General features: G+C 43.5%; 1 protein-coding gene across 2 annotated transcripts in view; it reads right to left on the bottom strand.

Annotated features, from left to right (window-relative positions):
• KIRREL3 (kirre like nephrin family adhesion molecule 3) overlaps positions 1 to 21,182 on the bottom strand; it is a 1,205,284-nt gene that overhangs the window by 494,671 nt on the left and 689,431 nt on the right. For both annotated transcript variants that reach the window (XM_084803705.1, XM_084803706.1), the window contains exon 2: positions 87 to 164. In XM_084803705.1, the coding sequence (XP_084659831.1) occupies positions 87 to 164 (78 nt within the window). The remainder of the gene's footprint in view (positions 1 to 86; positions 165 to 21,182) is intronic.

Below are 21,182 nucleotides of genomic sequence, written 5' to 3'. Positions count from 1 at the left end.
GCAACACTGTAAGATGGTAGTAGGTGGGAAGCATTTGGGGAGAGCAGAACCAGCAACAACAATGGAGGCAAAGGCATCACACTAACCTTCAGTCATTCGCCGATACTTCTCCTTGTACATGAACCCAAAGACCAGACAACATCCTCTCCTTGGGAGACCAAGTTCTACAAAAGACAAAGCAAAGTATATGTCAGTCAGCAAAACTGCCCCTGAAAATGAGAGGCATTTGCAAAAGGCTGCAATAGACAGATGTTTAAGAGTACATCATGGCTGAAAGAAAGATAGTAAAGTGGGGAAAACAACTTCTTTGACAAAGGAGGTGTGTTTATTTCTTACTCATCAGCTCTAGAGTGGCCATTCCAGGAGTCAAGGCAAGACAAGCATCAGCCGAGGAGCCAACAAACAAACAAACAAGACAAAAACCAAACTTGAGCATCTTTAAAGTTCAGTGAGGTATACATGGAACAAATCAAGTCTGAAGTCATCAAATTAAAGTCAAGATCATACTTTTGCAATAGTTCCCAACAGAGTGTTTTCCCCATCCATGAGCCTTAAATTGATTTGCCCCAATCTGTTTTTGTTTTTTAATCTGCATTAGTCAGAATCTATTATCTATATCTTAAATGGTTTTCATCTACTTTCTCTTCTAGCTGAACAGCCTTCACATAAAGTGCAAAGATTAGCACAAAGGATTCTCACTGTTCAATGCAACACCAGTTCCAGACTGAACAACACCATTAACAATGAACTAGGATCTGCATCTGATCATTGCAATGTGTGATATTCTGGAACCCTGATTTGGAAGTTTATAGCCTGCACTATCTTTTGTTTTGGTCTGCACTATCAGGGAACAGAATCAAGTTGGATGTTGGGAATTAGGGATGCCAGAGAAATCTGCAATGGATTCTAATGAGTTCAGATTTTTATGAATCTGACCTGCAGATTCCACAGAGGACTGGCTTTTTCCAAGTCATGGAGACTTGGGGGGGGGGATTCACATTAGTGCTAATGCACATTAGTCCATTAGCACATCTGTTAATGCGCTAATGTGACTTAGCGGTAATGCAAATTAGCGCAAGTTGAACAAAATTCTGGTAAAAAAAATCTGATTCTGTTAATGAGCAGACAATGGAAAGAATGATGCCTGACAAACCATAAAACACAGACAGAACAGATTTAACAACATCCACTATTGGGGGGGGGGTCACATCAGTCTCTAATATATCCAAACTACTGCTTTTTCCAGTACGCATGGCTGTCTATACCACACACACCCCAGTCACACTGCAGAAGCAAGGAACTGGATACTAGATGCAGAATTTAGCACACAAAGAACACCCTGACCCCCCCAGCATATTTCTTTTATAACTTATGGGCTCAGATGATATACTTGGAAATGTATGGGCAAACCAAACACTCAGAAAGGAATTTCCTTTGGGAAGGGCGAGTTGGGCACTGATAAAGCCTAAATCTTTTAAACAATCCACATGCAAAATTGATGTCAGAATTATTACAATGACCAAGTCCTGCTTGTGAAAAATCAGTAGCTGGAGGGTGGTTGAGCAAGATTTCCAGTGGTCATAATACAAGGGGCCAGTGCTATACATAGCCCTTTACTGCTCTTCCTAATAATGATCAAAAACAAAGTGAATTATGTAACATAACCTACACACGTAAATGTGCCTGATTTGCACAGTTCGTACAGGAATCCAGGGTGGTTTTGTTTGTTTGTTTGTTTGACCGTGGAATTTGAGCCCTTTTCAGTTGGACAAAGATAGGTGCATGTGTGTGTGGGGGGAGGCATCTTAGTTGTGGTTTCTGCCCCAGGCTGCATTCATTCAACATCTGAACAGGCCCTACACATTGAACACCTGTAGGTTCACTTCAGACATTGAAACAAACACACTTACATTGGGGCCAGGCATAGCCTACCACTGTAGTGCTATTCCCCATTCACCCCCGCCCCATGTATGCATGTTAATTCTAACAAAATGAACAATGGAAAATGGCTCTTGTTATCTTGCTTTGAGTTTTGATTGATCTTAGTGAAGGTTACACACAGTCCAACTGGTACCCCAGGATTTATAACTGAATGCCTGTGATGTCTTCAGTGGAAACTAATTTGCGCCATCAATCAGGATTCTAGTTTCCTTCCAAGTAGTACACCTTGAGCTGGTAATATTTATGAACTGCGAGACTGAGACTCAAAATGTGAGTGCTTAAATTTGGTTTTACCACATATATTAGTGAGAGAATTAAATGTGAATAATGTGTTTTTGCTATAAACTTTGCTTAAGCACAGTCGCGCGCACACAGACACACACACAGAGTTTTTGCACTTTACAGTTGGTTGGTTTCAAATGTGGAGATGAATGAAATTCAGGTACAAATTTATTTTGTATGTATGTATGTGCTATGATGCTAAACCTATTGCAATGCTGCTCTCCGAATCTCCCCCTGCCCTCGCCCCAGTGTCTTCAAATGTGTATCTGGACTGTGATGAATCCTCAATTACAGGAACTGGGTGATTGTACTAATCTTAACACTGATTTACCCATCCCTTCCAGCTGAAATGAGTATGGATTTTATTTTTTTTTAAATAACAAATCCAGGTTTTATCCGTGCCTGAGTGACTCACACTCCCCAAAGGAAAGCCCTCCTTAAGTGTTTTATTTGGATGCTATGTTTACATTTAGTTTAAATCTCTGCTCTTCAACACATGCAGGTAATGAGAGCTCTATAATCCCTTTCACTTAGCAGTCCGTGTGATAAAATAGAACATGGGACCTTGAAGGAAAGATAAAACTGTCTCCAGGCTCTGTGCCCTTTCAAAGCAAAACAGCTGGCCCATAAAGTGGCTGTCTGAACACCATGGCCTGAGGAAGTACATGTCTTTGATCTCTTGCTTTCCTACAGGAGATGTATGACTATCAGTAAACAGGGAGAGAAATGGATCTAAGCATGGATTAAAAAAAAAAATCGGTGTGTTTTTCCACCTGCACCATGTGTGTGTGTGTTTTTCCCCCCACTGTGTGTGTGTGTGTATGTGCTTCTATCTCACAGTGCAGAAAAACACCTTGCAGAGTCTTCAGACAAACCTTCTAATGGCAGCACAGTGGAAAGAATTAAGGCACCATGTCCTTCAGTGCTGTCTGCCTGTGGCCCAGACCTACATGACTGGGTCTTTCTCATTCTAGACGGCCCTGCTGATCAAAGTCCTTTTGAAGTTTGTTTAGTTGTGTGCCTGTGCTCATTTTTATACCAAATGCTTCATTTGAAAAGAGAGAGCTACTGAGTCTTGGGGGAACAGGAAACAATGCCCTCAGATCCAAAACAACCATGCCTGGTGAACAGGGCTAGCTGTAGTTTGTATCATGAGAAAGGAAACTCTCCTATGCTCAGAGAGGATATGTTCCATTCTCGCACATATGCAGGTAGGGAGGGGGAAAACAGCAGCAACTAATGCATGATTAATGAGAACGTCATTTTCCAGCATCCAACACAGGCTTCTCAAATGGATTTCCAAAGCATAAGACTGGGGACCAGCATCAGCTAAAATGAACCACTCTGGTTGAAGGTTCTTCTCTCATGCTATTGACCTCCTGCATTTCTTGCTGTCATGCCACCATTATGAATCAGTGAGAAAACTGCTGAGCCAGACAAATATAAACAGAGCTCACAACAGGTCTAGAGTGCATAAAACACACTCTGTTAAATAGCAAGGCCCCTACCATGGTCAGGCCAACATGGAACCAGCATTGTTTGTTGATACTGCTTCCAAAGTTTGCCAGATTTTATACAAAAAAACTGTGATCCACTGTGCAAGGGGATATTTTAAAATTATACTTTGGGTTGTGTGTGAAATAAGTGTAAGTTATAGTACTGTCATCCCAAAGATGGCCATACGAGAGAGCCAAAAAGCTGTGTAGTGGCTAGAGTTTTGGACTAGGGCTGGAGGAATTTGTGCCGGGTGTAATTGAATGTGTACCCCTAGATTGCAACACAATACATCCTAAAAAGTATTTGAAAAGCCAGTTGAACCAATATATGTAGAACTGTAGTCTGGGCATGTGACAAAAGCCATTCATAGGTTCTGTTGTGTTTAGCATATGGAAACCCATTTGAAATGGCGCCTTGAGCCTGGTGTTCGTACCAAATTGTACTCTGGCTCAGAATTAATCCCTTTTGCTCTTTTTTCAAAAGTCTAGGCACACAGAGATTCACCAACAAGGCTGCCATATCACTCTTATGGAAGCACGGGTCTTACATTTAACTAATATCCATATGAAACTGTAGAAGAAAACAGGCTGTTATTTATGCCTTTGTTGATATGAAAGCAAAGATCTCATTGATCTTTATCAAGCCTCTAATGAACTGCCAAGGTATCAAAACGTAATTAAAAACCACAAAATTAGCTTAACTTTATCAACCATACTAAACAGCGACTTCAGTGACAGAGCCAAACAAATCAGCTTCCCCTCCCCCTTTCACCTTAATGCTAATTGTGAAGTGTAATTGCATAATTACCCATCTTGTTTGCACAGAGTCCTGTTTACCACTGTTGATTAATGCTGCTGCTGGGCAAATTACAAAAGGATCTGAATTCAGAAGGGCCCCACAAGTGACCAAACAAAGTATATACAAAATTAAACCATTGCTGTGCCTGCCCCACCCCAACCAAGCTGAGAGGGATGAGTTGCTGGAGTGTGCCAATGTGTGTGAGAGAAAATACATGAATGGCTGAGATAACAAACTGTGGGTTACAACTCTGGCCTGTCAAGGGAGAGACAAGCCAGAGTTCCTGGACTGGAGATCATGCTAACCAAGCCAGTGATGCAGAATCCCTGGCAGGACAGGAGCATTGCACTGAAAAGATTCAGGGCTGAGACCCATAGGCCACCAAAGGTGGTACCCAATCTTAGTCCTACTTAGAGCAGACCCACTGAAATAATGGGACACAGGTTTGTCTCAATTAACTTAGGTCCCATTCATTTCAATGGGTCTACTCTAAGTAGGACTAACATTGGCCTCTATCCCAGTCTACATAAAATCTGTTTATATTAATTTATATCTGTATATGCAAATTTAGAAATGACTACTGGGATTTATTTAAATTTCACTGTAAGCAGAGGCAGCCAATTAACTTCTCAACTAAATCATCTCAAATAAAATAAAAATCAGTTCATTTGCACCTTGACCAATCATCCCAAATGAATGGAAAAAGTGTTTTTTCTAAGGTTAACTGCCATGCAGGGGAAGATTGGGTGGGTGGTGGTGTGTGTACTGCAGTATGTGGGAAGGGGATAATTATTTCCCCCTCCCCAGATGCAATCCCCCTTGAAAACTCCTCTTGCATGGCAATTACGCTGAGAAAATAGTACCTTCCATTGGCACTAATGGACACTCAGGGCTCTGAGAAATAGATTTGGGGCTGAGGCCCCATGGGCCCAAGCATAATAAAGTTTCTGTTGGCAGTAGAAGCCAAGCAAGAGTGATCGAGCCACATTCATTGAGGTGGTATACAGTCCACTCAGCAAAGGAGGAAGCTGCCATATACTGGGCTGTTGGTCCATCATGTAGCTCAGTATGGTCAACTCAGACTGGAAACAGTTCTGTATGGTGTCAAGTGTTTCCCATCACCAGTTACGCACTTCTTTTCAACTGGAGATGCCAGGGTTTGAACTAGGGATGTCTGTCCTGGGGAATTCCAAACTTTAGGGGCTCACCAGATTTCCCTGCGTGCCCCTGGCTCAGCTTGCATTTGCAAAATGAGCCATGGGCTTTTTCCTGAAAGCTGGGAACTTTTCTCATTCTCTCCCCCCCGCGCCCCCCATATAGAGCAGCTTGTGCACATTGCGGCTGCAATTTGTGTAATTTGCACAAATTTCAGCCATAATTTGTGCAAACTGCAGCTGCAGTTTGTGCAAATTATGCTAATTGCATCTGCAATTTACACAAATTGCTATTTACCAAAAAAAAAAAAAAAAGTCCATGAGCTAGCCTGACTCGATAAAATCAAGTTAGGCCAGCACATGAGGAGGCATGGTGAAGTCCGGGGGTGGGGCAGGGCGAAGCTGCTGAAAGCTCAGTGAATTCCACACCCCAGACAGATTTCTCCAATATCCCTAGAATGAACCAAGGACCTTCTGCATACACCACAGGCACTCAACCACTGGACTACGGGACAGAAGATAACAAAGCTGGATAAGGAGCTTACTTTTGGCAGAATCACATGTCTTCCCTTCCCTCCTCAGCCCTTCCCATTTGCAATTTTACTGCTTGCAGTTTAAAGGCAGTTATGTTATGCGGAAGTCATGATGGGTTCCCATTTTTGGATGAACCAATACACAAAAACATGATGGCAAAGTGGTGGTAAAGGTTTATTAATGCAATCATAATTTGTACTATTGTGCAGCTGTATCCCATCAGGAATGGTAATAAATGTTTAATAGCCCAATAATACCTGTTTAATAATTTTCAGAGCTCCTTCCTACCTAATTGCAAGTTTATTAAAGAACGATAAACTTTATAATCGCTGTAAAGACATAATTGCAATTCCAACACTTATTTAATATTGAGTTAATTATATTACAGCTAAGTTATTTTTCCCATACATATTAAATATCAATTAGTTGTTTTAAAGTATTTATTTGTATTTAATTAACTATGCGATTATATAGCAATTAGACTCCTATAAGAAAAGCTAAAACAGCTGGTCCCTCAAATTAAATTAAAAACAACAACAACACATCACACTCATTGTATGGAAATAAATCACACATTTACATTATCTCACGGTTTCCCTCCACAGTGATAAATAGCCAGAAAAAGTGGTAATAATGTAGGTTGCACTTTCACTTCTCTGTGGAAGTCACTAAAGGCTGAAGGGTTCCTTGTTTGCTTTGTCTTTTTGTGGGTGGGTGGGTGGGTGGGTGGGTGGGGGAAGCAGAGAAAAACACAGTTCATTCCCAGCCCAAATTAGGTCTGAGGAGAAGATAAAAGATGGATATGGCAAATCCAGACACAACATCAACTAGTGAATCTCCCGATAGCTGAAACTCCAGCTGAATTTGAGCAGTCCAGATTCAAGCTGCCATACAGGCCTTTCCCCTCGCAACAGCTAGCATGACCCCATTGTTTCATTCATTCAAAATACATGGGTAGAAATGCATAAGCAGATTTCCTCATTTTTTCTTCCATGGGTTAGCTGTACCCTGCAGTCCGTCCTATAGAGTAGTATCAAACCCATTCTCCAAGTACCAGTTCTTCAGTAGGCAAAACGGCACCATCCATGGACAAGAGGGAGGTATCAGCAGTTGTGGAGAAACCCCAAGGCTTGCAGAAATACAACAATTCTTTGAGGGCGGGGGCTAAGAAAGGAAAACACTCACAGCAAAGGAGTCCAATGAGGACTGAGCATGCTCAGTGACCACAGAATGCTGAGTGTCTGTTGGGAGAACCAAAAAGCAGGGGTGGGAATGGAATGGAATATTCTGGAAGAGGGCATGGCTGACTGGCTGGCTGAAACCCTGAAGAAAAGCACTTTATACTGCAGCATTTTGTTGCAGGTCTCACTTTTTCTTCCTGATTTCTAGTTTAACTAGACACATTTGACATTTCTGAACTTACTTTCAGAACCAGAGTACCTGCAGTTTGTCACAGCTTGAAGTTGCTGTCATTCGTTTGCATCTTCCCCACACTACCCCATCTCAGTTACAAATGGGGGCACAGGTGCATTGACCAAACACTGTAATCCAGGAATGCTGATGTGATCATACAAATGAGTCTTACAAGAGTCTTACATCAAGAGTCTTACAGTCCAGTGTTTCATCTGTGGACAGATGCTCTTCTACACTTTGGTAAAACACCACACCAATAGAATCATGATACAACTGTACATACAAATCACATCCAATTTCCTTTGGTGGGGAGTGTTTGATCAATGTTTGTTGGCAATGTGGCGAGGGGAAGTGCAAAACTGGATTCTGTGTAAGGGAGCTAAAAGACAATGCTTGTTCTATGAAGAACATTCAGAAGCCCATGTTTTTCATGCCAAGATGAATTCATAACTGCTTTATTACATTCTGCCTCTTTCAGTCCCTCTGACTGTGGGATACTGAGGGCCAGCCATAGACTAGCTGCCAGCAACTGGTGCCCTAGGTGAACCATGCAATTGGTGCCCCACCCCCAAACCCCAAGAGCAACATTCCCCCCCCCCGTTTCAGAAGAAGAAATATTATCATTTATAACAGAATGTGCCCAAAATGTAAAACACGCTAAGCACTGTATCAGCACAAATGGTCTGATAAAAACAACAAAGAAGATGAGCACAGCCCTAGAAGAAGGGTCCCTGGAAGAAGGGTTCTGGTTGCATCCTCAGGGCGACATGGCCAACAAGGTCCCACCAACCATGAGGCTCAGCCCTCTGAGGAAAGAGCTGCTCAGGGTAGGGTGGCGGCTCTGTATTGCCCTGGCCGTGGGCGTTGAACTCTTAGGTTAGAAGTGCCAAGATAGTGATAAGTCAGACTCAAAGGTTTGCTTACAAGGAGACTTTATTGAGTAACTTACAGCACACAGGTGTACCCAGTCGTTGGATCAGACAGCTTCTCTGAACCCCGAGCCACTGGGTCCATTGGGTCTTATACTCTACAGGTTAGCAATAAGCAGCGTAGCACTAGCAAGCACCCCTAGCGTTCATTCTCAGCATAAACTAATAGCACTAGGTTCTCAGCACAGCCACTTGTAGCTTTAAGGTGAACAACCTCTGCTTCTCAGGCTCATCAGTGAAGTGATAAGACCTTCTCCTCATTAGCGAGGAAAGTTCTTGGAGCTGCTTCTCACCCTCTTAACTCATCTGGCTACGTCAGGAGGCCAATTAAGGGAAAACAGCAGCCCACTGACCAAAGGCAGAGAGCATTATGGATCTAAGCCACTCTAAAACTACTAATAGCTTGGTTCAGGCCTGGGGCCTTACAGGCTCTCACTCCCTGCCTGAAACTGGGAGCAGCAACAGAACAGGGGGATATCCCACATCACCTGAGGGAGGGCTGTGTCCCAAAGGTGGGGGGTGGGTTGGGCAGTGGGGCAGGCAGGCAACTTGACTAAGCCCCACCATCCCTAGTCAGCCCCTCAATCACCTCCACAGCCTCAGTCATATACCCCCTATATGTGCATGGGAATTGAAATAATGACATTTGTTATATTATTTGTAATGTTTTAATTTGTATATTTTCCCCTTTGAATTCAGCACCCCACTTAACATGGCACCCTAGGTGATCCACCTAATTCACTGACAGGGACGGGCCTCCCCGGGGGAGCGATACTTCACTTTGCATCCTGTTACTGTATAGCCGCTAAAGAGCTGCTGATATTTCCCACCCTGGGTAAACCTGATCCTTCGCCCATTATCATTTTGCGTATTACTTTGCTAAGTGTGCAAAGCTCTTTGATGCCCTCTGAGATAAAAATGTGTCATATAAATGTGAGTTATTATTATTATTAAAATCTGTGCCAGGTTAATTTATAAAAATATGTTTGGAAAAAGAAAAAAGAAAATGAAAAAAAAGTCCAGCCTGATGAACAAACAAGCATATTACTGCTTGAAATATGAATGAGGCAGGGAGGAAATGGGCTTTAAACACTTTAGCTGTGCTGAATTTTCCTCCATAGCGTGCTGCTGAAAGGTTGCATTTATAAACCTATTCATTTTGTTATGTACTTGCAAACCTTGTCAGCCATTTATTGCACAAATAAAATCTTAAAAGCAGAGGATTAGTTGAGTGTGTCCCTGTGGGACCACAATTGGGCTTTAAAGGATCCATCATTGGCACTAAACAGATGGAACAAAGATAGTTGCTTGCTAGCTCATCTTGCTCCATATCCTAAAATGGAAGGAGTAAGAGTTTTCTATGCCTACATCAAGCCAGATGTGCCAGGGTTTGAAATTTTGAAGGGGGGAAGGGGGAGAGAGAATTAGGCTTCTTCTTCAGATGGGGAGACACGCACTTGGGTCCAATCAAAAGTGACGGTAGCCAGATGGGATAGAAGTAAATTTCCAAAAGAAAATTTCCAAAATCCATATCACTGTAATTTTTTTTTAATTAGACAAACTCAAAGGAATCCATCCCTTTGCTTTGTTTGCCACCTTGCTTGCTCAAGACTTCTAGAGAACTTGAAAGCTCGCACACTATTTTGTGACCTTTGGGTTGGCCCAGTCAAGGTATTCTGGTGATATGGATTTTGGAAATCTTTTGGAATCTGTTCCAGTTGGTCTTTCACCTGGTTCCTGGTAATTTCATCAAGCCCTGGTTGGGGAAAGGAGGCACATTAGAAAGCAAAATGTCAGGGATATCTCACCTTGTGGTGAAATCTCCCTGTAAAAGGATAATGAAAAGTCACCTATGGCCTGGCCTCTAGACAGCAGTTAGATGGCCAGAGGATTGTTCAGTTCCCAGAAAACCACCTGTCCTCCCCCTCCCCTGCTGCCTCATAGGCACCACGGACCACCTCCGGGCTCCGGGCTCAGAAGAACAGCACGGAGTGGGGCAAAAGGGGGCATTCCTGGGGGCGAGGAGGGGTGTGCAGAAATGCCACTACAACACTTCCTATGTGTCATCTGGCCTCCCCCACACACTCCAAAGTCCCGCAGCTAGACAGCCAAAATCGGCCATCTAGCTGCAAATGCATTGCAGGGTGGCCAAACTGCAGAGTAGATCCCCCTCTGTGCTCCTCCTGCCCTGCATTGGATAGGCGATCACCTCCGAGTCTGGAGGCAGCTGCCCATCCTGATAGGATTGCTCCCTTAGTCAGTAATTATTCAGGGTGGCGTACCTATAAGCCAGTCCCATAGTGGTTTGGTTCAGATGATCACATAAACCAGGAGTGTTGAACTGCTTTCAGCCTGCAGGCTAAAATCAATTCCAGAGAAGCTCTCGGGGGCTGCATTCCAGTGGTGAGTGGGGCCAAAGCCAAAAGGGGCAGGGCCAAAATACTGGAATATTTTAGCTTAAAACTCTTACTGTCTGTAACTAGGCCTTGGCAAAGACATTTTAACTTTCATCATCATCATTTCTTGAACGGCCACAGACTCATTAGCATTTCAACCTTTTAGAATCGGGGAGAAAACTAGTGCTGAGCTGAAAATGTCGACTCTTCCATTCTTGGCATTTCAGGAGTGGGGTGGGGTGGGGATAAAATGAAAACTCTGGAGAAAGAGGCTGGGAGAGGTGAGAACTTTGGAGAATTTTCTCCTTGGGGAGGGGGAAAGGGTTTCCATATACCTTTTTAAGTATAGGCAATTACAGAGGGGCCTTCTTTCTATTTCTTTTAAACACCCCCTGCACTTGCAGGAGCCCAAGACTCTTCTCCAGCCTGGCAGTTCTTTCTGAACTCCCATGAGACTGTGTGACCTCGCCCTCCCCAGGACGCATTCCGGAAGAACTCCTGGCTGGAGAAGAGGCCTCAGCTCCTGGAGGTGCAGGGGGTATTTTCAAAAAAGTAAAAAAAAGAAAAGAAAAAGAAGAATAGACAGAAAGCCCCTGAAGAATCACCTACACCTAAAAAAAAAAAAAAGCTATGTGGAAACCCTGTCCCCCTCCTCAAGGAGAACATCCTCTGAAATTCACCCTCTCCCTCCTAAAGAGGCAGAAAAAAACAATGCCTCCTTCACAGGGAGAGAACAAGTTCCCCAAAATAGGAGGCAGCTTTTGGCACAGCACTAGAAAAAAAAATACTGCATAAAAGCTAGGAAACCACCAAACAATTGGTGGTTGGGGGAATGGGATGGGGCCAGGGGAAGGGACGTGGCCAACTGGGATACCTGGGAGGGGGCAGATTGGGGCACCAGACAGCTTGGACTTGGTCCACGGGCCCGAGATTCAATATCCCTAACATAAAAATATGATTTATGTTGTCAGGAATGAGCTGTTGGCAAGTCAGATTAGAGCTGTGCACAAACGGCCTCTCAAAAAATTCTCCAGTCTATTTGTGGGCAATTTCACTGAATTTCTCCTAGGGGAGGAGAAATTCTCCAGCAGTTTCATACAGATAGGGCTCACTATTGGCAGGGGTTGTTGCACGGGTTCTTTCTTTTTTCTTTTCTTTCTTTCCCCCCCCCCCGCACCGCCCAGGTTGTTGTTTTATTGCGCTGCTCCTGCAAGTGGTAACAGCATCAACTATATTGAGGCTTCCACTTTTCTGAGGCAGAATTTTGAATTTCTTTTGGTGGTAGTTTTGAGCTTGCCTAATCATTGTGAGGTGGCTGAGGGTGCTGCATTTGTTTTCTCTCTCTACACATCTTTCTGTTGCTCTGCAGCCTCCCAGGCCACCTGCACTTTCTGAACGGAAAAAGCCCCATGGGAGGAATCGCCTCATGATGTCTTCCTTATGATGGTTTTAACTGAAGTGTGGGAAGCTGAGGAGGCTACAGGCTTCCACAGAGATGACTGTGCAATGTCAGACAGGACACTCAGGCACACTGCTCAGCCACCTCATAAGTAAGGTAAGCACAAGAACCCCAAACCCAGCCCATGAGAATTTCTCCAAATATTTCTTCTCCTTTGAATTTCTTTTTGAAAGCAATTTCTTCTCTATTAAATTGAATGAGCCAAAATTGAATGAGGCCAAAAAAAATGTGGGAGAAATTTTCAGCACAGCACTAAGTCAGATACCAGTAGTGCCTGACTCATAGACATGGTATGAAATCTGGAATGCTCTCTTCAGAGGAACTATTCACTGAACTATCCCCATGAATGAAAGTCAGAAAGCGGGAAGCATCTCTCAGGATGGAGGCAGCTACACAAACTGTGAAATGTCCCCCTGATGTGTGTGCCATTTGTCCCGGATGGCTGAGTTTGCTTTTACTTTTAAGACGACACGTCCTGTCAATGCAGTCTCTCATCAGAGGAAGGTAAGGTGACCAGAGGCCTCCTTCCTCTGCTCTGCAGGAGTGAGTCACATCTGCCTCATTCACACTTCAGTGGCGGCACTCTGCCAGCCAATATGGACTGTGTCCACCCCGTAAACCTTTTCAGCTTTACCAAAGCAGAAATAATAAGGGCTCCTTGTTCTGTCCATCTGCTACAATTTTCTCCAGTCCCTTTCCCCCTTCATCGCCAGCTTTCTTTTTGCATGTACACAGCCTTTTATGACTCTGAGCTGTCTATCTCTTGCTTCCCAATCTGCTTGGCAGCTCAGTCTTGAACTCAGGTTGCTTTGGGAGTAGCCTGACAAAGCCTTTAACAACATAGATGTCCCTCTAGCTACTTCATCCCTGAAATTCTGTCCAGGATCTTGCATGGACAGAATTTCCATGGATTCAGCTACATAATGTCAGCTGTGGTCATAAAACAGCATGATCCTACTTGGAAAGTGCATGTGTGCACAGTGCACACACACACATGCACCCCCCCCCCCCCGAAACTATGTCAAAGCATATAGGACTTTCCTATCAGTCTGAAAGGGTTTCAAAGAAAGAAAGAAACTGAAGATTAAGCCTTCTGCAAGAGTAGGTTTCCAAGCTGTTTGGCAAACATCCACTAAAATAACTCACCAAGCATGGGTTCATTTCCAGATCATCCATGGGCATTTGTTTGTCTCTAGTTATAACTAACTGGGAAGTTCTCTTGAGTATACCCTCTTCATTTCAACAGGGCTTGTGCAGGAAAACTACCAAGGGCAGGACCAGAGAACTTCCAGACCATGATCCTAATCTGGCCCACTGTGGTCCTAACCTCCAGACCATGGTCCTAATCTGCCCCCCAGGCCTTTTAATCTGGCCTATGAAGCTATTGCTGGTGGACAGTTATGTATGTAATCTCCAGGCGGTTCACAAAAATGCCCCCCATGGGTTCACATGCCCTCCATTTAAACTCAACCTTCTTAACTTTGATCAATCCTCCCCCATTCCCCCTCACTTGCACTGAAAAAAAAGTCCCCCACCTCTGATGTAATATATATATTTGAACAACCATTTTCAAAATGTGATCCTTATGATCAAAGCCAGTATAAGACACTTTGCTGCCTGAGGCAAAGGACAAGATACTCCCTATCCATCGCTCTATGTAGCCACTCAGACTGGCAGCTGAATTTTACTTCAGTGCTGGAGATGGGACAGCATCTTCCAATGCCCTGATGATGGTAGCAGATTATCTTAAGGGCTGCAGGCCAGGCTGCTCTGTCCACCAACATCTAGCCACCACTCGCCACCGCCCAGATTGTGCCTCTTGAGGGGGCTTCCTCACTCTGCCTAATGGTAGGGCCAGCCCTTCCATCTGAATAAACACTGCAGAAAGTCCAATATTTCTGTTTTAATGTACTTAATATCCAAGATGGAATCTCTTCAACAAGCCAAAAGAAAAATGCTTTAAATCCTTTGTTGTTTAAAAAAGAAGTCAAATGGCTGATGTATCAATACTGCTAATACACATACATTTATAACAAAGTACTTTGAGCTGACTCAAGGAGATTAACCAGCTCTTTTTTTTTTTACTTTATGTCTTGAGAGAGAATGAGGGGTACACCATTTATGGTCCACCTGATTGCCAGGACTTGACCATTACTCTGGTTTCTTCTTACCCCTCTCAGAACTAAAGCTCTTTTCCTTTAAGCAGCAAAAGGCACTCGCAGACATTTCATTGTATCATTTGAAGATGATATGGAATTCTGAGGCAGGGAACCCCACAGACCTTCTATTACTGAGAAATCATGCTCCAGCCTTGCAAATGCCATTACCACTCTGTAGCTTATAATTAAATTGTATTTGCCAGTTACCTCACAGCACGCCTGCAATTTTTACTCTTGTAAAGGTTTTATTTTTTAAAAAAATCTTTAGAGTCTATCATTTTTGCCCCAAGATCCCTCCCCCGACACACACACACTGCCCAAAAATTATTGGCAATTTCACAAAACTCTTTAAATTGTGTTGTCTTCTTTTTTTTTGTCAAAGAGATGAAAAGAAGGAAACATGCTGGTGATGTATAAAATGGAGGAAGGGTTCTTTTCTCACCATCTCCTCATTTTCTCCTTGAAGTGATTAAGAAAGGGGAGCTGGAGATGGCTGCAAACAGAATTCAGATTATGGCTTCTTTTTTTTGTAATTCAAAGAAAAGCACAGCTAGGGAGCAACAGTGGGTGATACATAGGCAGTGCTGGATCCAGGTGTTTTTTTTGGGGGGGGGCTTTGGCCAAGGTACCCTCAATGGGCCCACTTCCTCCTCACTGCTGCTGTCCATTTGTTTGCTCTCCTCTCTTGTGACCGGTTCACACCATCGCCCAGAGGGATATGGCAAGATGAGCAGAGCCAGAGATCCTTCTGTTTGTTCCTGTCACTGCCCACTTGCTCATGGGGGGCAGGTGAGCAGGCAGTGTCAGCAAGTGGCTCAGGCTAGCAAAATATCAGCTATGCCCTGTTCAAAGCCCCAAACACAATTGCGAGCATGAGAGTGCACATCTGCCGAAAATGTTAGCAAATTATTTGCATGTGGTCATGTTCAACTGGCATAAATTTCCCCATTTGATTTTGTGCAAATGTTCTCATTTGCACTAATTTCCCTGTAGGATGAATCAGCCCCGCTTTAGTCTATGAAAGAAAGTTGTGCAAGTGAGGACATTTTTGCAAAGTTGGGGGGAATTTGCACAAACTTTGCATTCCATCGCTGCTCAATTTGTGCAATTTTCCCATTTGCAGAGAGAGAGGGAGAGCAGCGATTGCAAATGCAAACAGGAATCAGTCATGAGATGAGTGGTGAGATGATGTTCAGAGAATCCTAGTGATCTTGAACATGGCTTATTTGCCCATCCCTACCTCAGGCTGTCAACAGTGAGACCCCTGCTAGTGCACAGGCTACAGCAGGCACTTGACAATGCCATCCTCTGGCACCACCCCAGCACATAGAAAAAATGACTTCTGGGGTTCTCACACTTTGACACAAGTGAGCCCCACACACACACTCAAGAAAAGAATTAAGTCAGTGATGTCATGTTATTCAGTCTTAGGAACTAGACCCTCCATAGCCAAGGTATTCTGGGGCTGGAACCCCTTGATTAGCATCAGGGTGGAGCCAACATGTGGGAGGCTAGATTTTTCACACACAAAAATATTTATGCCCTGTGAAAAGTTACTCCGTTTCAGGTAGCTTTTTTTGTATGTATGTATGTATGTATTTAAAATGGGGAAGTTTGCCCATTGTGCAAAGGTGGACAGTACCAGTCCCTATGGCTAAGACAACTTGACTCCTTCTTGTCTTGCAATGACGGTGTGGGCAGACAATAATTTAGCTGCGGTGAAGGGTCTTGGCAATGGAGCTATGTACCCTATGCCGACTGCATGAGGGCAGCACAGCTTTTTTTGCGCTCCGTAACACTGCCATGGAGCCAAGTCTGATTGGCTGTGTGGTGTCTGGACATCAGGTTCACTACACAACCCCTGATTTGCTAGAACCACATACCGAAGGAGAACACGTTCACAAAACAAAATGGAGGAAACTACGCTGACTGGCAGGGTTTCAGAGAGGAAGCTTTCCCAGTCCTACCTGAATATGCCAGGGATTGAACCTGAGACCTTTTGTGTGCAAAGCATGTCCTCTACCAGGGAGCTAAAGACCCCTTTTTGTGACAATTGTAAGCTGGCATGGAACTACCAATTATAACTTGGTAACCCACTGTCATTTTCAGCATGTGCCACATCTGTCCTGTAATATTTCATTCTTGCCTAATAGTCTTGCCAATTCAGGAGAGAGAGAGTAGAGAGAAAGCTAAATAAAGGGTAGATGGAACACAGAGCTCTATCTTGGTTTTGAATGAACAAGGCACCTTCATTTGGGGCAGAAAGCTATGAGAATGAATAGCTTTTTAACCACAATCCTTTCCTGCAGAATGACCACTTTGATAGGAGGTATTGAAGCTTTAGAATCTCCAGGCAGGAGGGCCATTCCACTTGCTGGATGGCAATAGAACAGGATGTCAAATGTATAGTGAAGTCTTAAAGGCCACACTGCTGGACGCTGATTGCAAATATAAAATGTACAAGGTCCCCAAATCCACAGCAGCAGGAGATCCCAATCACCCCCAAAGGAGTGACCCACCGTCATCATTCTTTGGCAAGAATACTTGAGGCTACTACACAGAGAAAAAAGCTCAAGCAGGAAAAAAGTTGGAAAAATTGGCAACAGCCGTAGCTGTGCCAGAAGGACGAATATTATTATATTCATTTTATTTTATTTACAGCATTTCACTGGCACCTTTCTGCCAAAGCACTCAAAGTAGTTTATGATTTTTAGGTACTAGCTTGCAATTATCTAAGAGATGTAATAAATGGGAAGAAGAACAAGAAGGGAAGATGAAAGTAAGCCAGTTCAGGCACTGGGCATTATATATAATATAGTTACATAGAGTCCAGGTAGAATGGTAAATGCAGGAACCAGTTCTTGGGGTGGGGTGGGGGGGGGGAGCCAAAGGGTGATTGGCCCCAGCCAGGCCAATGAAAGGATCCTCACTGTCTCACCTCTCCCTCTGATGCAGCCAAATGGGTGTCTGTGAATGGAAATAGTTCTGACAATTGGTGTCAGCCAGGCCGATGGAAGGATTTCTCTCTTCACACCTCTTTCTCTCTCTGTTGTAGGTAGGTGGAGTGACTGTTGATGGAGGCAGTTCCGGCTGGGAGGGGAGGGATATTTCCAGTAATTGATTTTTCTATGACAACTCATTCTTAACAGGAGCCATATTTTGACTTGATCAAAAGTTGGCAGGGACGTTGCTTCAACATTAGTTCGTCCCACTGGCTCACTCTTGTGTACCCAAAGACAGAGGCAAAAAGCTCGCAAACCCTTAGTCTGAGAAGCAACAGGGAGTTGGCAGAGCACTCTTTCCTAGTCTTGGGCTGTGCATGGGAGCAAGCAAATTGATTTCTTTTCCAAGTGCTCTCAGGATGGCTCAAAATTTCAAAGAATAAAAACAATACAATCAAGAGAAAATATCACAAGACGATAAGCACAGCAGAGTAAAAACACTGTAGATTTTTTAAAAAATGCAGAGCGATAAGGAGTGGCTTAAAAGGTTTGAAGGGCATGAAAAGCTAAAGTGTTTTGGTGCCGAAACAAATCAGTGTAAATGCTAGGCAAGACTCCCTGGTTAGAGCATACCATAGATGGGGCACTACAACCAAGAAAGCCCTCTCCCCAGTCGCCACTCATCTCACCTCACCTGAGAAGGCGAGGACACCTAGAGGATGAGATGCCCAAGAAGGGAAGGGGTCTGGCAAAGTGCCTGTTACAATGGATGGGAGGTGTCTGATGAGTCTTTTGTCTTCATTATGGAGAAGGCGGTTGAAATGAATACAAGGGAACCCATAATGCAGTTCAGAGAGAGGGGTGAAAACCCCCTTTGCCACATTCTTGGCTCAGCAGAGATCCATCATAAAAAGGGACCCTTGAGATCAGGGGTTGTATTGTGGGGGAGACAGGAAATCCAAAGGACTCTGTTGGAACTCTGGCTCCCCATGGATTTATTCTTGCATGAAAACATGTGAAATGCCTTCCCTTTACATATCTTGCGAAAGAACTCAGCAATTCCTGGGAAATCAGTGGATGTTCTTCTCTAGTTTATACAACATGATAATCAAGAGTATCCCAGTGCTTCTCTAGGGACCACTGATGAGGCCATCATTTTCTAGCTGGGCCCAAAATCTCACAAAAGCATTCTGGATGACTGCTTGCATTTGTATACTCAGAGCAGAAAGCACTGAGGTAAGAAAAATCAGAAATTATTGACAAAAATTCTCCAGAAGGATTCAAGCTGATGAGATGTCTGAAACATCCTCCTCCCCACCCCCACCCCCCAAAAAATCATTTTGGCAATTTGAGGATCTGCGATTCTACCTTTGAAATTCCACTAACTCCATTTGGCTTCTAAAACAACTTTCCTTGGGGGATCAAAGAAACAGAAAATGCAATGCAACCCCCAAATCCTGTGTAGAGAAGTGTGAAGAGGGTTTGAATAAATGGTGCTGAATACAGAGGGTTGAGAAATTCAGTTTACGTTTTTTTGTGCAGATTTACTGCATTTGCACCTCCCAAGGCTTTTAGTGAGCTGAGACAGAATTCCATAGGGAAATCCATATTTTTGCACACTCCCCGGTGCAGCTCGTCATGGGGAAAGTGTACACAAAAATGTGCATATTAAGAAAAAAGTGCACACTAGAAATGCATGTGTTTGGAAATAGTATGTACAAAACTGCATTTCTGCAATATAAAGCACCCAGGGAAATGAGTACATACAGAAAATCTGCACAAGTATGTGTACATTAGGGGAAATACACCCCACAAAGTATAGATTTCAATATGGATTTTAAAAATAAAAATGATAAGCTCCTGTGGAAGTGGGAAAGCATGAGCTTGACCTGGAAAGCCTGACAATCTCATTGACACCGAGATTGACAGATCCATCCATCCCTAGTGCTGAGAACATCAAGTTGTGATGCATGAACTACAACGGCAACGAGGGAAACACAAAAGTGGCCTGGAGTTCTGAACCTAACAGCCCTGTGGTTTGGCAGGTTTTTTTGATAGCTTCTTTAAGAACCACTCTTCTTTGCCACGTTGTGTCTTGCCTGAGTTAAACCACAGCTTGGAGACAGTGCTGTTTTGCCCTTTACCTGCCGCTGTTCTGCTGCCAAACCATATAACTTATTGGGGGCACTTTGCTTGCCATTGCCTGGGGCCCATTTCCCTTGTGCCGGCCATAATGTGAATGTGATGTGAAAATAGCTCCTTTGCCTCTCTAGATGCCAGTGTGCTGTGCGCGAGCACACACGCGCTCGCGCTCACGCACACACACACACACACACACACACACAATCCCATTAAAAGTAATGGACTGAGATTGTCCACCCCATTACTTCCAATGGCTTCATTTCAACCAGACAGCCGAAAGCTGCCATATCCTCTCAACAGCAGCAAGGGTGGTGGTTCTTCCGGCTCTCTCTGCCTCATTAGTGCTTGCAAGTGCTTCACATAACATTTTTTTTTTTTTTAAGGATATTGTCGTAAAGATGTTAGTGGGCTGTGCTGTATTTTGTTAATTGCACCAGTAAATACAAATACTCTTCACACCACAGACAAATAGTCATCTGTATGGTAATTTTAGTCTTTCCTGTTTTGAAAAGAAATTTCATGGCATGATTATTTCCTCTTTTCCAAAATAGCAACAATTCCCCTATCGAAAAGTCAGAGGGGGTTGGAACGCTTACTAGCTTTTCTTGGCTCTGGAGTCCTCCTTGGAGGTTCAAGCCCTCTTCCCACATTACATTTGAGACACTCACCTTATCTACTTTAAATTTATGCCTAAAATGCAAAGAGTTTTATTAATTTATTAAAATGCAAAGTATTATATGTGCAAATATACAGAGATCATACAAGTGCACTCATCAGTAATCCAGAATTGGCTACTTTTGCGACATACCTGGGTTTGCCCTGCATAATGTATGAAACGACCCTCAGTTATATTTCTATTGATTGATTGCAGTACAAGTTTATCACAACCTGAGATTAAAGTATATAATTCACAAGCAAAGCAAGGAAAGGACAGGTTTATGCCTCTCCTTACTCACACAGGCATGCTCCTCCACCCATGAGTTAAACTGCACATAATATTCTCTGCAGTTCCAAAACATGTTCCCTGCTCTCCTTCCACCATAAAAAACCCTATTTCCTTGCCATAGTGCTCTTCTAAATCTTTACCATGTTTGTCCTTGTAATACCCCTGACATATATTTCATTACTACAGTATTCCCATATAAACAGAGATAGAACTGAGGTTGAAAGTGATTTGCCCTAGGCTAGGCCATACAGTGGGCCACTGACATTAATGTAAACCATAGTTTGGGAGATCAGGAATGAGCTACAGCAAACCTCAGACTCAAATGCTTCTGCCACCTCCTCTTTCTCCACAGGCTACCAAGCAGGATCTGAAAGTCTGGCTTGGTTCTGGCTTGTTTTAACTGTGGTTTGTTCTAACCAAATTAATTAAAACAAACCAGAATCCAACCAGAATTTCAGGTCCTGTTTGTTAACTAATGTTGGTTCCCAGAGTTCCTATGTATCATGGAACAATGGTTTGTTCTGAAGTCAAAGTCCTGAAGTCAAAGTCAGGTCCGGCGTTAACTAACGTTGGTTCCCAGAGTACCTATG

Source organism: Heloderma suspectum, chromosome 6 (genome assembly GCF_057233095.1).
Source record: "Heloderma suspectum isolate Gila_16-S chromosome 6, 16-S_ref, whole genome shotgun sequence".
In the NCBI taxonomy this organism is placed as follows: domain Eukaryota; kingdom Metazoa; phylum Chordata; class Lepidosauria; order Squamata; family Helodermatidae; genus Heloderma; species Heloderma suspectum.
This window is presented reverse-complemented; position numbering and strand designations above follow the sequence as displayed.